Genomic DNA, 15,476 nt, shown 5'->3' on the forward strand with positions numbered 1-15,476 from the left:
ACTTCCATGGCTAATAAATGCTCAAGAATACTTGGATAACAAAGAGGCCGAACCAAAATTTAATTATTAGCTGTAAAGTTACTTTTTGAGCAAGAATTAATAATTAAATTAATATTTTAAATATTAATTTATTTGGACTGAAAATTGCTTTAAGCAATTAGAAGGCTGCCACTTGGCACCACTTGGCAAACTTTCCTATGGAAGTTCGAGAATGGCTAAGAAAGAGAGAGTGATTGCTGCAATTTTCCAGCCATAGCCTAGCCATTGGAGGCTATCAAAGAGTTGTCCCCAACTGATCAGCAGACCATTGGAGGCAAGTGACAGCCCTTGCAGGCTGCCTATTGTTGAGAAACCCTTCACCCTTTACCCGCAATTTGCGTTTTGCGTTTAGGGTTTGCAGCCCCAAAAAGGGGCGCCATCCTAGACTAACTATGCCTATTTATAGGCCACTCTCTCATTCATTCACCACGGCTGATTCATTCAATCCGTCACCTCTTCTCTCCAGCCTCTCCACTACCCTCACACGCCTTCAAGAGGACATTGCGGTTCGTGGTTCATGGTTGTCTTCATCATCTTCCTTGTGCTACGGCACCCTTGTTCCCTTGTATCACATTCACTCCATGATTCAAAACTTCATCATTTCATTCATCAGAGTTTCGTCTCTCTTCTCTTCTCTTCTCCACGTTTGCCGAGTTCGCTCCATGTTCATCCCCGCAAACCCTACTGTCTCATTGGTACATTATCTTTTGACATGGTATCAGAGCTGGATCTGCTCAAACAGCGGCAAAGATCCTCCACTCCAGTGAAGGCAAAGACCGATGGCGGTTTCGGCATCCACTTCTCTTCTTCTTCCATTGCATCAAAATCTCGTTTTTGCACGTTTCAGTTGTTTTCAGCTTGCTGCCCACACCCCGTTCGCGGAGGACATCTCAGCCGAAGCTGTCCATTGCTGTCTCCATCAATTGGCGCCTGATTTCCAGCCTTCCACCCGCAGTTTGCAGCTATTTACAACAGAACAACTGTTGCTGATCACTCTCCATTCAAAAAACAATCTCGTTTTTGCAGATTTCAGGTATTTCGGCTTGCTGCCCACACCCCGGATGCAAAGGACATCACGGTCCAAGCTGGCCATTGCTGTCTACAACAGTTTGGCACCTATTTTCAGCCTATCACACACTGTTCGGAGCTGATTTCAGCATAATAACTGCCGCTGCTGTCCTGCCTGCGTTTTTAGTCTTCCTCTCTCCCTGCAGGCTGTCCTGCTTGCGTTTTGTCTCTCTCACCTGCTGCCTACATTTTTAGTCTCTCTCCTGCAGGTTGTCCTGCCTGCGTTTTTAGTCTTTCTCTCTCCTGCAGGCTATCCTGGGTGCATTTTTAGTCTCTCTCTCCTCACTTGCGTTTTTCTATTGGTTGCAATCTCTTACCGCTGGTCACATCCTCCTCCCACTGGCAGCTCACTTCCAGCCCTTCCACTACCCTCCCACCCCTTGAGGCGGACATTGCGGTTTGTGGTTCCTGGTGGCCGACCTCTTCCTTCTTCAGCAAGGCACACTGGTATCCATGGCTTCTTTACCAATAGATGACCAGACTATTGGGTGCTCCTACTGTGGCATCTCCGGGCACACCATCGATACTTGCCAACTTCGACCTTTGCTCCCCACCCCCCTGGAGTATATGCGTCTTCCACCAGGCACTCCTTGTGCCACCTCTCCTTTTTGGGCCACAGAGATCGTTCTACATCGGCTATCAGAGTACTATGCTCAAGGCAATAAGACGCATCAGATGCGCACTAAGTCCTTTCGAGCACATGAAGGATCAATTGGCATTACAACCTCCTGGAGATTGTTGCAATGCCAGCGACAGCCTTCTCCCACTTATTTTCAGGTATAGTGGCTTCCACGCCCTACAGATCTGTAGTCCGCTCCATCGAGAGACAGTGATTGTTTGATACCGTCTCCTCGTCAGTCTGCTCCTTCGAGAGACAGTGATTGTTTGATACCGCCTCCTCATCAGTGGCTTCCACACCCTATGGATCTGTAGTCCGCTCCATTGAGAGACAGTGATTGTTTGATACCGTCTCCTCGTCAATCTGCTTCTTCGAGAGACAGTGGCTGCTCGACTCCTTCCTCTTCTTCGGCTACTCGGTCCGCTCCATTGAGAGACAGCGACTATTGCCCACCTCTTGCTCATTCTGAGCCCCATCCTTCCCACCCTCGACTACTCAGGTTCAAGAGGCTACCTCTGGGAGCTCTTCGGCAACCCAGATACCTTCTTCAGCACGACCAGCAACACTTCCTTCGTCATTCGACATTTCTGAGTCTGTGATCCATGAGTTTTTGGATTTCCTATCTACTTTAGAGGGGGATGTTATTTCTTTGCCCTTAGAGGGGGCAACTACTTCGACTTCAGCAGGGGCCCCTCCACCTCCCACCTCAGCGGGGGAACCTACTCCACATGAAGCTCTTCACCCATCCTCTACTTTCTTGGGGTGGCTGTATTCGACCAATCATCTCTTCTACTAATATCCAGAATCTTCAGGTACCACCTAGATCGGGACCTCGAAGGTTTAGTCGCGACTTGATGACGAGGCCTTCGTATTCCTTCCAGCATGGATGCACGGAGCTAGTGGCTTCTCTCCCGAGGTTGAGTTTTGGGTTCTCTAGTTCACTATGTCTACTATTGTTTACTACAGGTTACCTTTCAGGTGGAAATCTTGGATCTTAGGGATCCTCTACATCTTCCTCCTCCTCTGCATTGCATGTTTTCATCATCTTTGTACTAGGGCGCTTGGGCAAGTGAACAATTTCCCCACGAGGGACATTGTCTAAGTGGCACCTGCTGCATGAGCATTCTTCAGCATGTAGCATTGCATCTCCACCTCACTCTTCTCTGGTTCCCCCTTTTGGGCCTGAGAGGGGGTGTTGAGAAACCCTTCACCCTTTACCCACAGTTTGCGTTTTTGCGTTTTTGCATTTTGCGTTTAGGGTTTGCAGCCCCAAAAAGGGGCGCCATCCTAGACTAATTATGCCTATTTATAGGCCACTCTCTCATTCATTCACCTCGACTGATTCATTCAGTCCGTCACCTCTTCTCTCCAACCTCTCCACTACCCTCACACCCCTTCAGGAGGACATTGCGGTTCGTGGTTCGTGGTTCGTGGTTCATGGCTGTCTTCATCTTCCTTGTGCTACGGCACCCTTGTTCCCTTGTATCACATTCACTCCATGATTCAAAACTTCATCATTTCATTCATCAGAGTTTCGTCTCTCTTCTCTTCTCTTCTCTTCTCCAGGTTTGTCAAGTTCACTCCATGTTCATCCCTGCAAACCCTATTGTCTCGCTGGTACGTTATCTTTTAACACCTAGAGGCAGGTGACAAGTTTGGGCCTCACAAGGGCAAGTGACTATGTGGGACTTCTATTGATGGCGGGCTACAGTCAATCAGCCATTTACAACAAGGCAGCATTGAATTTCAGCCAATTTTGGCAATGAAACTCTGAAATTTCTCTCTCTCTAGCTTTCTCTCCCTTCTCTCAGCCAATTCACAACTTCCCTCGAGATCTTAGTCAACTTCAATCCCAAGAGGATGCAATTGAAGGCTTGAAATTCAGCAGCTGAAATATGGGGATTTTGGAGAATTCAAGAGATCAACCAACCAAGATGAAGTTTGGGGCAGACTTTATTGTCCAAGGAGCAGATTGAAGGCCAATCCCCAAGCAAACCAAGGGGCATATTGGTTTGAAGGCTTGCTAGTTGCTATGGACAACAAGTTGTATTGAAGATTAAAGATCAAGCTGGATCTTAGTGTACTTCGACTTTTAGCAATACAAGTTAAAGAAATACCACAAGAGGCACCAATTTGGCAGCCAACCCGGAGTCCAATGTCCAAGATTAGATAGTAACATTTGCATTTTCAGTTTATGTGAACTTTATACTTGCTGTAATTGTTAATTAATCAAGTTATTTACCACCCTATCCAAGAAGAAAGGTTGGTTTCACTATCTCCCCTTTGATCTCACAATATTGAGTTATTCACAGGTCATGATTTTAACTACATAAGGGAGAACTTGCAACATGCCTTACTCTATCGAGGAATGAAGGTCATGCTAAATGTGAATACAATAGATACTAAAAGAGGATATTTGGATTATAATCAAAGAAATTGGATGGAAGTGATGCAAGATGTGCATACAGTAAATAGTAAAGGAGGAGATTTCACAAATCCAAAGCCTTATAATTGCAAACCCTAAATTTCCAACTCCCATCAATTCTTACAACTTTAGACCCACTACAACATCTTCACTTGCAGCAATCTTCAATGATTTTCTAGTACCATACAAATGATAGATGACCCAAGGACTTTGCACCTGCAAATTTCAATTAGAGTTTCAACTCAAGTTCAAGTTTGAGTTCAAAGTTGCTACACCCATAAATGACACAAGCTATATAAGCATGAACAAAGAAACATAGAGGGATGTGTTGAGCTAAAAATGCACTACAAATTGATTAGCTCTTTTAAACGGTCCCAAAACCCAATTGTTACAAAACTTTCATTAGAAAGAAATGTGTTCCTAAAGAGTTTCTATGTCCAATAACCAAAACCCTGATTTGGAAGGATCCTTCTGCATCTATAAATAGACAGTCTATTGTCTGCCCACCATTCAACCTATCCTTGTTCAGCAACTTACACCAGTCCACAACCTCTCTACTGCTGTTGGCGCCCTATTTCCTGCTACTTCCAATGAGTGGCCGTCCAACCTCACACAACATCATGATCATCTAATGTCGAGCCATCATCGACTACAGTCACATCATTTCTGGCATCAAGCATCTTGTTTGCAAATGTGTTTACAACCAAACTACCGATGTCAAGTGCTACACTGTCATCCTGTATGTTGCTACCTGCATTAAGCATTTTCTACCTAATGATGGGCTGCACGCTCCTTTGCAAGTGCGGACAAACTTCACAACAATCCGCAGCCCCAAATCAGCTCCTTCCAATTGTCACCTTGATCAACCAAGTGCCGCCACAACTGCATTTCTGCTACAGCTTAGTCGTACAATTGTTACATTGTTAGTACGTACTACTAGGCTACATTTTGTTGCCTGCCCTCTCCAACGGGTGGTTACAACATTCAGTATCCGTCTCCAATACACATCACATTCCGACTATGTTGAGAAAACCATTTCTTCAATTCATCTCCTTCAATTAGGGTTTCGCACTGACAGCCCCAAAAAGGGCTGGCGCCCTTTTTCTGGGCATTTGGTGCACCACCCTAGACTGTGCATGCCTATTTACAGGCCACCTCTTCCCACATTCAACATACTCACTGTTCATTCTTCACCTCTCTCCTATCATTAGACACCCCTCCACACTCTCTCCAACCTCTCCACTGCCCCCACACCCCTTGCAGGAGGACTTCGAGGTTCGTGGTTGGTGGCTTCTTCCTCATCGTCTACCGGCGTCAATTACACATCTAGGCGACAGCTCACATACCCTGGCGACCATCACTATCTGTTGGCATCAATTTTCCTCCATCATATGGGCACTCCTTGTTTGCGTCTCAACTTCTGGAGGCCTTCTCCCAGTTAGGCGTCACTTCCCCACAGCTGGCATCTTCCCCAATAGGCCCTACACCTTGTGTTTTGGGTCTCCAACCATCTGGCGTCATCATCCTCAACAAGCGATATCTTCTCCAGTCTCTCCACATTGCTTTTGATCATCCTGGTGGCTTCTACTCTAACTAGCGACCTCCTCTACAGCTAGCGTCATCATTTGAGCTATTGGCGTCTACGTTTGGTATCCTGGCCCCCACTTCCATCATTTGGTATCTGTGTTTTGCAGCCTAGACTCTCCTCCTAGCATCAAAGGACTGCATTCTACTCCCTCGACAGCTAGTGATCACTCTCCTCCACTCAAATGGCATCGGAGGACTGCGCTTCGCTCCCTCGACAACTCTCCTTCACCTTCAGCATACATCTTTGGTATTTCCATTGCCAGAGGACTGCATTTCACTCCCTTCACTGTGCAAATACCCTCAGGTGTTGCCGCCTGATTCAGAAAGGACACACTCTGAGTTTCTTTTCTTTCTTGGTGTTTGCTGTACACACTCTGTGTTTCACCCCGCAAACCCTACTATCTCTTTGGTACGGCGTTTTTCTCGACAAACTACTCCCTCAGCCCGCTCCCATGAGAGCCACCAACTCTTGGACAACTCTGCCCTTAAGCATCTTGTACATGATTTCCTTCATTTACTGCATTGATTCATTCACTTCAAAGTTTTGATCCTTCTATGTTTGTGTTTGTATTTTTGTCTTTTGCATTTATTGTGTTATTGTATAAGTAGTTGTGGTTTAGTCGGGTCGTACATTCTATGTTTTCTTAGTGCAAACCCTAGGATATCTTTGCTTGGCATCAAGGCTGGTGCTCCTCTAAAGAGTATCTTGTGGCTATTGTGGAGGCTTGGTTTATGCGAGATACACAAATGACACGTAATTCGCTTATGGTCATCCAAAATAGGTGCAATCTATAGACAATAGGTTTTATCTTGGACAAGTTGCCGAATCCTAATTAAAATGTGGACCTAACAAGAAACATCCCATTAGAGAAAGAGAGAACTCTATTAAGATTGCATAAAAGAACCAAGGCAAAGATCTCAAAGATGTTGCTCAGAGCTTTGCAACTAGGTTGGTAGGCTGTAGCACCCTCATTAGCATGCACCAAACTCCAGAACAAGACACAGAATTTTGTTTTATAAACCAGTCCATAAAATTTTCATTCATAATTACCGGCAGAGAGCAACTGAGAACTACCATATTGACAAATCTGCAGTATTCCTACGGATTACAAATTCACCAGACCACTAAATGCAGTTTAAAAACATTGGAAAGGGAAATGATAGAAATGTATAGCTGGAAACAAACCTGGTGTTCCCTGCAGGCACATCTTCATCCTCAGATGATTGCTCTGTTTCTACATTAGATGCAGAAAATCTCTCACTCACACCCACACTCGAGTATTGTGAAACTCCTCGAGCTGCCATGGCAGCATAGCGCCGCTGCTGATGCCTCCTCTGGTACTCGCAGCACACACAGATCATGTGAACAATACATTGCAGAGCATAGCCCGCCACCCATATTCTCAAGGGCGTGCTAGGCCGTTCCTTCGTGCTCAACCCTAGCACAACAATGGCGACGATCACGAATGCAAGGTTCCAGATAAGATCCAAGATAACGACGGGCTTAGAGTAGGCCCAATCGCTTTGTCGTTCTTCAAGCTGCTCGGCTGCAGTCTCACGGACGAGCATGGAGGGCTCTCGCATCATACGGCGGCTGCCAGCACGGCGGAGGAAGCGTGCCGCGCCGGACAGGCCACTGCGGGGGACGGCAGGGGTGTGGCCGTTGCCATTGTCGGTGCTGCCAGCGGGCTCACTGGGGAGCAGGGGCGATAAATCCATGTGCAGATCTGGGGAGGAGCTGGGACCCCAGGTGACGGATGCCCGCTCCATGTGCGAAAATGGCCGTTCGTCAGGGGCAGATCAGGAACCCTAACATACTATGGCAGGAAGACAGCAGTAGCGAAATGTTCTCGGGTGAGCAAAATCTTGTCAGGTGCGCGATCTCTCTCTCTCTCTCTCTCTCTCTCTGCTGTCTGCGTGTCAACAACGGAGGTAATGATCTCCCCTCGAAAGGTTGGCACGCCAAGTAACAACAAAATGCCTCCCTCTCTTTCTCTCTCATTTGTTCCTGTCTGCCTTGGGTTCGGTCAATGCATTTTTTTAAAAATTTAAACCGACTCCTTTCACAACTTGAAAATTAAGACGAATTGACCTACAGGGCCTGCAACTCAATCTTTGACATCTATTTACTTTTTATTTATTCTATACTACATTATTATCTTGGTTGGAGGTTCCGTTATTTCCCGAACCTCCATTTTTTTCCCGAACCTGAAACTTGAAATTTGAATTGCATGCATGGGGGATCGAGGTGGCTTTAATGCCCCCCACGTCTTCACGTCCTCCCTCTCTCATGATGAGGATGATAGATATATCCAGGCTTTAGGAGCTTCCTTCGATTGTTCGATTGTTTGTGCAGGTGGAAGAGGTTGAGACTTCAGCGTTGAGGCGTGCTTTGAGGCTTTGAGGCTTCGTTGGATCGTGCATTGAGGCGTTGAGGCGTTGAGGCTTCGTTCGATCGCGCACAAGAAGGTGCTCTCTCTCTCTCTCTCTCTCTCTCTCTCTCTCTCTCTCTCTCTCTCTCTCTCTCTCTCTCTCTCTCTCTCTCTCTCTCTCTCTCTCTCTCTCTCTCTCTCTCCAAGTCATTGGCCCCCCCCCAAACCAAGTCGCTGCCATTCGCCTTCGCCCCCTTCGTCTTTGAAACCCCAGGCCTTCGAAATCCACCCGCCACCCCCCCCACCAAGTCGCTGCCCCCCCCCCTCTCTCTCTCTCTCTCTCTCTCTCTCTCTCTCTCTCTCTCTCTCTCTCTCTCTCTCTCTCTCTCTCTCTCTCTCTCTCTCTCTCTCTCTCTCTCTCTCTCTCTCTCTCTCTGCGCCTTCAACCCCCCCCCCTTGCGGAAATCTGCCCCCCCGTCAGCGCGCTGACGAAATCCATGCCCCCCTGCCCGAGCACGCGGCGCTGCCCCCCCAACCCGCCCCCCGCCCCCCCCCCCCCCGACGGCACATGGCGTATTATAATAGTTATTAGTTATTATAATAGTTATTATATTATATTATATTAGTTATTAGTTATTATTATTGTTACTAGTGTTCCTATTATATGAGTTATTATTATTGTTATTATATTATATTAGTTATTATTAGTTTTGTTATTAATGTTATGTTGATTGATAGTTGTGAATGTTATGTTAATAGTTGTGTTATGTTAATGTTTTTTATGTTATTATTGTTATTGTTAATTAATTGTTATGTTAATGTTAATGTTATGTTTATAGTTATGTTAATGTTAATGTTAATAATATCTATCTAATTATTATAGTTATGTTAATGTTAATATCTTCTATCTAATTATTATGTTGTCCTATGTTAATGTTATGTTATGTTTATGTTAAGAATGTTGTTTATGTTATTGTTATTATGGTGTTATTGTTAATGTTATGTTGATTGATAGACGTTGTGAATGTTATGTTAATGTTGTTAATGTTATGTTAATAGTTGTGTTATGTTAATGTTTTTTATGTTATGTTATTATTGTTATTGTTAATTAATTGTTATGTTAATGTTAATAATGCTAATAATATCTCTCTAATTATTATAGTTATAGTTATAGTTATGTTAATGTTAATATCTTCTATCTAATTATTATGTTGTGTTATGTTATGTTTATGTTTATGTTATGTTATTGTTGTTAATGTTAATTAATGTTATGCTATGTTAATGTTAATTTTATTAGTTTATGTTATGTTGATATGTTTAATGTTTGTTTATTTGATTTAATGTTATGTTATCTATCTTCTATCTATCTAATTAGTTTATTTATTTATTTATTAAATTATTAGTTATTGGATAGATTATTATTATTAGTTAGATTAGATTAGAAGTTAGAAGATTAGATTATTAGATTAGATAGATAGATAGATAGATAGAAAACATGAGTAGCTTATTATATTAGTTTATCTAATCTAAATCTAAGCTATATATCTAAATAATTATCTAATCTAATCTAAATAAATAATTAATAATTATGAAAATTTATTAAATGAAATGAAATTAAAATTATGATTATGATGATGATGATGATTATTATTATTATTATTAGATAGATTAGTTAGATTAGGAAGTTGAAGATTAGATTATTAGATCAGATAGATAACATGAGTATTTTATTATATTAATTTATCTAATCTAAATCTAAATAATGAAAAATTATGAAATGAAATGAAATTATGAATATGAATGATGATTATTATGATATGATTATGATTATGACTATTTTATTTTATTATGTTTATTATTATCTAGCTAGCTAATTAGTTTTATTGGTTTATCTAAGTAATTTATTTTTTAGATTAGTTTATTATTATTTGACTAACTAATTAGTTAGTTTTATTAGTTTATTGCTATCTATCTATTTAGTTTATAATTTATTTATTGTTATCTAATTGGTTTATTAATGTTAATGTTAATAGTTATGTTAATATCTATCTAATTATTATGTTATGTTTATATTTATGTTATGTTATTATTGTTAATGTTATGTTATGTTAATGTTAATATGTTTAATGTTTATAAGTTTAAGTTTATGAATATGATGATTATGATTATGACTATTTTATTATGTCTATTGTTATCTAACTAACTAATTAGTTTTATTAGTTTATCTAATTAGTTTATTTTTTAGATTTTTAAATATTAGATTAGATTACTAATTAGTTTTATTGGTTTACTGTTATTGTTAGTTAATGTTAATGTTAATTAATAATTAATAATAATAATAATTTTATTAGTTTATCTAATTAGTTTATTTTTTTAGATTTTTAGATATTAGATTAGATTACTTATAATTAGTTTTATTGGTTTATTGTTATTGTTAATAATGTTAATCAATAATAATTAGTAAAATAATGGTTAATGATGATTAATGATAATGATAATGATGAAATTGTTTTATTAGTTTGTTAGTTTACTAATTAGTTTATTAGTTTACTAATTAGTTTATTGGTTTATTTATTGTTATCTAATTAGTTTATTGTTATCTAATCTAACTAACTAATTAGTTTTATCAGTTTATTGTTATCTAACTAATTAGTTTTATCAATTTATTGTTATCTAACTAATTAGTTTTATCAATTTATAGTTATCTAACTAATTAGTTTTATTAGTTTATTGTTATCTATCTAATCTAATTAGTTTGTTTATTAGATAGATAGATAGATTATTAGATATTAGATTAGATAGATAAAGTAATAAAACTAATCTAAATAATAAAATAATATCTATATCTAATTAGTTTATATTTATATGATATATGATATGATATGATGATGATGATGAATTGTTTTATTGTGATTAAGATAAGATATAAGATTTAGATAATTTAATTGTATTTAATAATAATTTAATTAATAGTTATAGTTTAAGTTTAGTTATTAGTAATATTAGTATTAGTTTTATTAGTTTATTGTTAGTTTTTTATAGTTTATGTATTGTTTATCGTGGTATTATTTTAGTTTATTGTTGTTGTTTTTGTTTATTGTTAATGATTAATGATACTTTATTTATAGTTTATAGTTTATCTAACTAATAAAACTAATCTAAATAATAAAATAATATCTATATCTAATCATTGTGATTAAGATATAAGATTTAGAATTTAGATTTGGATAATTTAATTGTATCTAATGTATTTAATTTAATTTAATAATAATAATTTAATTAATAGTTATTAGTTATAGTTTAAGTTTATTTATTAGTAATATTAGTATTAGTTAATAGTTATAGTTTAAGTTTATTTATTAGTAATATTAGTACTTATTAGTATTAGTATTTATATGATTATTAAGATAAGATTTAGATACTATTTTATTAGTTTATTGTTATTTTTTATAGTTGATCTATTGTCTATCATGGTATTATTTTAGTTTATTGTTGTTGTTTTTGTTTATTGTTAATTGTTATTGTTATTGTTAATGATAATGATGAAATTGTTTTATTAGTTTTTATGATTATTGTTATCTAACTAACTAATTAGTTTTATTAGTTTGTTTATTGTTATCTAACTAATTAAATATTTTTATTAGTTTTAATATATATCTAAATCTAAATAATAATAAATATATAATATCTAATTAGTTTTAGTTTGTATTTTAGTTTTAGTTATTATTATTTATGATTATGATTATTTTTTATCCAATTAGTTTATATGATGATGATGATGTTTAGATTAAGATAAGAATAAGATTTAGATTTAGATATTATTTTATTAGTTTATTGTTAGTTTATCGTGGTATCTATGTAATTAGATATTATTATTATTGTTGTTGTTGTTTTATTGTTATCTAATTAGTTTATTAGTTTACTAATTACTTATTGTTATTGTTATGATGATGATGATGATGATGATGATGAATTATTTTATTGTGATGTGATTAAGATAAGATATAAGATATAAGATTTAGAATTTAGAAATTAGATAATTAATAGTTAATAGTTATAGTGTAAGTTTAGTTATTATTATTTATTTATTTATGATCTATGATTATGATTATGATTAGGATTAGTTTATTATTATTGTTGTTTATTGTTATTATTGGTTGTTTTTTATTTAGATTAGATATTATTAGTTATTAGTTTATTTATGATGATGATGATTGTTGTTGTATTGTTTATTAGTTTAATATTATAATTAATTAATTAATTAATAGTTATAGTTTAATTATGATGATTATTTTATTATTGTTATTATTATTATTATTATTTAGATATTATTAGTTTATCTAATTAATAATAATAATAATATCTAGCTAATTAGTTTATATAATAATAATCATCATCATCGTCATAATGATGATGATGATGGTAATGATAATAATGATGATGATGATGATTACTGTTGTATTGTTTATTAGTTTATTTATTGTTAGTTTATAATTTATAATTTATTGTGGTCTTATTTTATTTAGATTAGATAAGATAAACGTTTTAGGATATGTGGGTAAAACTATCCTTTGCCTCATTGATTGCAATTCGTAGGGCATTATTCAACTTAGAAAGCTATTGTTAATTATATTACTATTTACTTATTCGTGGTCATGACTTTCATTATTGAGAGATACAACTATCCTTTAGATCAACTCATTGCGATTTGTGGGGTTGGCATGGATGTGGTAGCCCTTCATGGCATTAAAATTTCGTTATTGACGTTTTTAAACTTAGGAGATTGTTTAGTGTGTGAATTATAGTTTCATTGGCAGGGGTGGGGCATGATTTTCTAAGAAAGGATATTGGTTGGTGTGCACCATGCAATGTTAGGTGCACCACCTAAAATACCAACTCACTGGTCATTGTGGCGTTGGCTTTGATCCTTGACTTTTCTCATTATGCAAGGGGGGTTTTGTATCACAAAATGGATACATCCATTGTGACAAAAAGCCTAATCTCTCAACTAGGAAGCCATGAGAATTTGCTTGAAATCTAATCCAAAGCATCTTGAAGACCCACTTGAGTCCTGTGTGTGGGATAAACAAATTGAAACCTCACTTTAGATGCTACTTACTATAGCAAATTCTATTATAGTCAATCTAATGTCATCTAGGATCTTCCACTGTTTGAGCATTGGAAGTTAATGCACGTATGTTTCAATTTAATGCATTGGAAGTTAATCTAATGTCATCTAGGATCTTCCACTGTTTCTAATTTTTAAGATAAGATAAGAATAGTTGATATGCACTTGGATGTTGACGTATGTGTTTTGCGTAGCATGGAGGAAAAAAATGCGTTTGTAGCAAATGTTGTGCAATGCGCTCCCAGTGTGCAAAGGGAAAGAGGTTGTAAGGAGGAAGGCAATTCGTCATGCACTCAGGCATGTTGGAGGATATGAAAGTTATGTTAGTTTTTTGAGATTCATTCATCACTTAGATGGGCTTGAGAAGCAAGTAAAGGCACTATTTCGACTTCAAAGGGCTTTGATTTCTCTTAGTGAAAGCATTGATAGCCGTCTACAGAGGATTGAGAGAATTTTGGAGGAGAAATACGAAGGAAACCTTTATGATGGGGTGAGGATACAGGATGAGTTGGAAGAAATCAAGGGTTACATGGGCGAGATATATGAGCATGTCCAAAAGTATTAGCCACGTATTGGATCCTTGGATGATCATGATGAGAATATGAAAGATCTTATTGACAGTGCTGGTCGTATAGAGGATGGCGTATGTGAGTTAATTGCTCACAAGAATGAAAATGTTTCCCTTGATGTGCAACTTACTTCTTTGAAAGTTTCCCTTAATAGGTTTTCGGCAATGTTAACCCAGATGAATCACCGTGTGGGTTCATTCCCTTTCATTCGAGAGCATTGCATGCCCTTGATATGCAATTTGCTTCTTTCAAAGTTTATATGGATAGGTTTTTGGCAATGTTAACTTGGATGAGTCGCCACTGCATAAGCACATCCTTGAAAATCTCCATTTTGAAAAACATTGTCTATCTCTTCCAAATTGAAAATCGCTACATACTTGATATATATAATCTTTGTAAGACTTTTTAAATGAGTTGTGTAAAAACTTTTTAAATTGATGGAAATCTCCATTTTAATAAACATTGTCTATCTCTTCCAAATTATTAAGATTTTTTTATTTTTGATCTCATTTTGATAGTTTAGATTTTCATATCTTCACCTTGGTATTCATCTTTGGATCTTTAACACGTTCGAGCCTTTGCCAAGATCTATGTATGGATCTAAACGAATGAACATCCATTAGTAGGGCTTGCACACAAAGAGAGAGAGAGAGAGAGAGAGAGAGAGAGAGAGAGAGAGAGAGAGAGAGAGAGAGAGAGAGTGTGTGTGTGTGTGTGTGTGTGTGTGTGTGTGTGTGTTAGAGGAGAGGAGGTAAGGCATGGCTATATATTTGGTGAGTGTCATGTGCACATGTGGATGAATGGACATCCATTGAAGAGGGGAATCATTAATTGGATTTTGGTAAGCACTGTGTATGTGTGTGCTCATGCATGATTATTTACACGTGTTCGTGTATGACTGTTCTTTTGTCTTGGAGTCCAACACACTTTCGATTTAGGGTTTTCAGTTGGAAATGTGTTTGTTTTCAATGGCTTTGAGATTTGAGATTTCTCTATTGGGACTCTTATACTCTATTGAAAGTTTCGTGCAGTCATCATGGAACAAAGCAAAGCTATGGACGATGTTCCAGACATAGTGCATTCAACTCCATTGAATGCAATTGATTTGGTTGAATCAAAGAAAACAACGACACCATCATCTCTTCGACGCTTGCCTGCTTGGAGCCGTTCGCATGGGTATGGGAGATAGATATTATTCTAATAATTGTATTTTCACCAAGCTATTTTGTTCTTTTTTGAAAGATAGTCATTTGTGTATTTTATTGCAGCCAAAATGTGGAGCTTAATAGAGTGAATAAAGTTAATGTGCGAAAGATAAAAGAAGTGGCGAGGCAATAGGGAGGGCATGTTAGTAAATCCACAAGGACATCAACGATCCAAAGAAACACAAAGGCTGCTTCAAGTTCTTTGGAGTTTAAACGCCTTGAGACCAAGATGAATGAGTTGATGGAATTGCAGACGAGTTTATCCACACGTGTCGATCATGCACTTGCTATTTACTCAGCAAAGTTGCATGAACAAGCTAAGGGTTTGTATGGTGTTGTGTGCGAGACAAAGCACACCCAGAGTGTTCTTCAACAAGTCTCGAGTGGTTTGGGCGGTGAAGTGAGGGAACTTTCAGCAATTGTCTCCGAGACAAGTAGGTTGATGAATTTGTTGTTGAATGATA

At 37.6% G+C, this 15,476-nt stretch overlaps 1 protein-coding gene across 1 annotated transcript in view; it reads right to left on the reverse strand.

Annotated features, from left to right (window-relative positions):
• LOC148030140 (E3 ubiquitin-protein ligase At4g11680-like) overlaps positions 1-7,718 on the reverse strand; it is a 38,910-nt gene extending 31,192 nt beyond the window's left edge. The window contains exon 1 of the mRNA XM_087686416.1: positions 6,925-7,718. Within this exon, the coding sequence (XP_087542542.1) occupies positions 6,925-7,508 (584 nt within the window). The 5' untranslated portion in view covers positions 7,509-7,718. The remainder of the gene's footprint in view (positions 1-6,924) is intronic.
• Between the last annotated feature and the right edge of the window lie 7,758 nt (positions 7,719-15,476).

The sequence above is a fragment of the Lygodium microphyllum genome, chromosome 10, assembly GCF_053477565.2.
Source record: "Lygodium microphyllum isolate KBCC chromosome 10, Lygodium_microphyllum_v1.1.10, whole genome shotgun sequence".
In the NCBI taxonomy this organism is placed as follows: domain Eukaryota; kingdom Viridiplantae; phylum Streptophyta; class Polypodiopsida; order Schizaeales; family Lygodiaceae; genus Lygodium; species Lygodium microphyllum.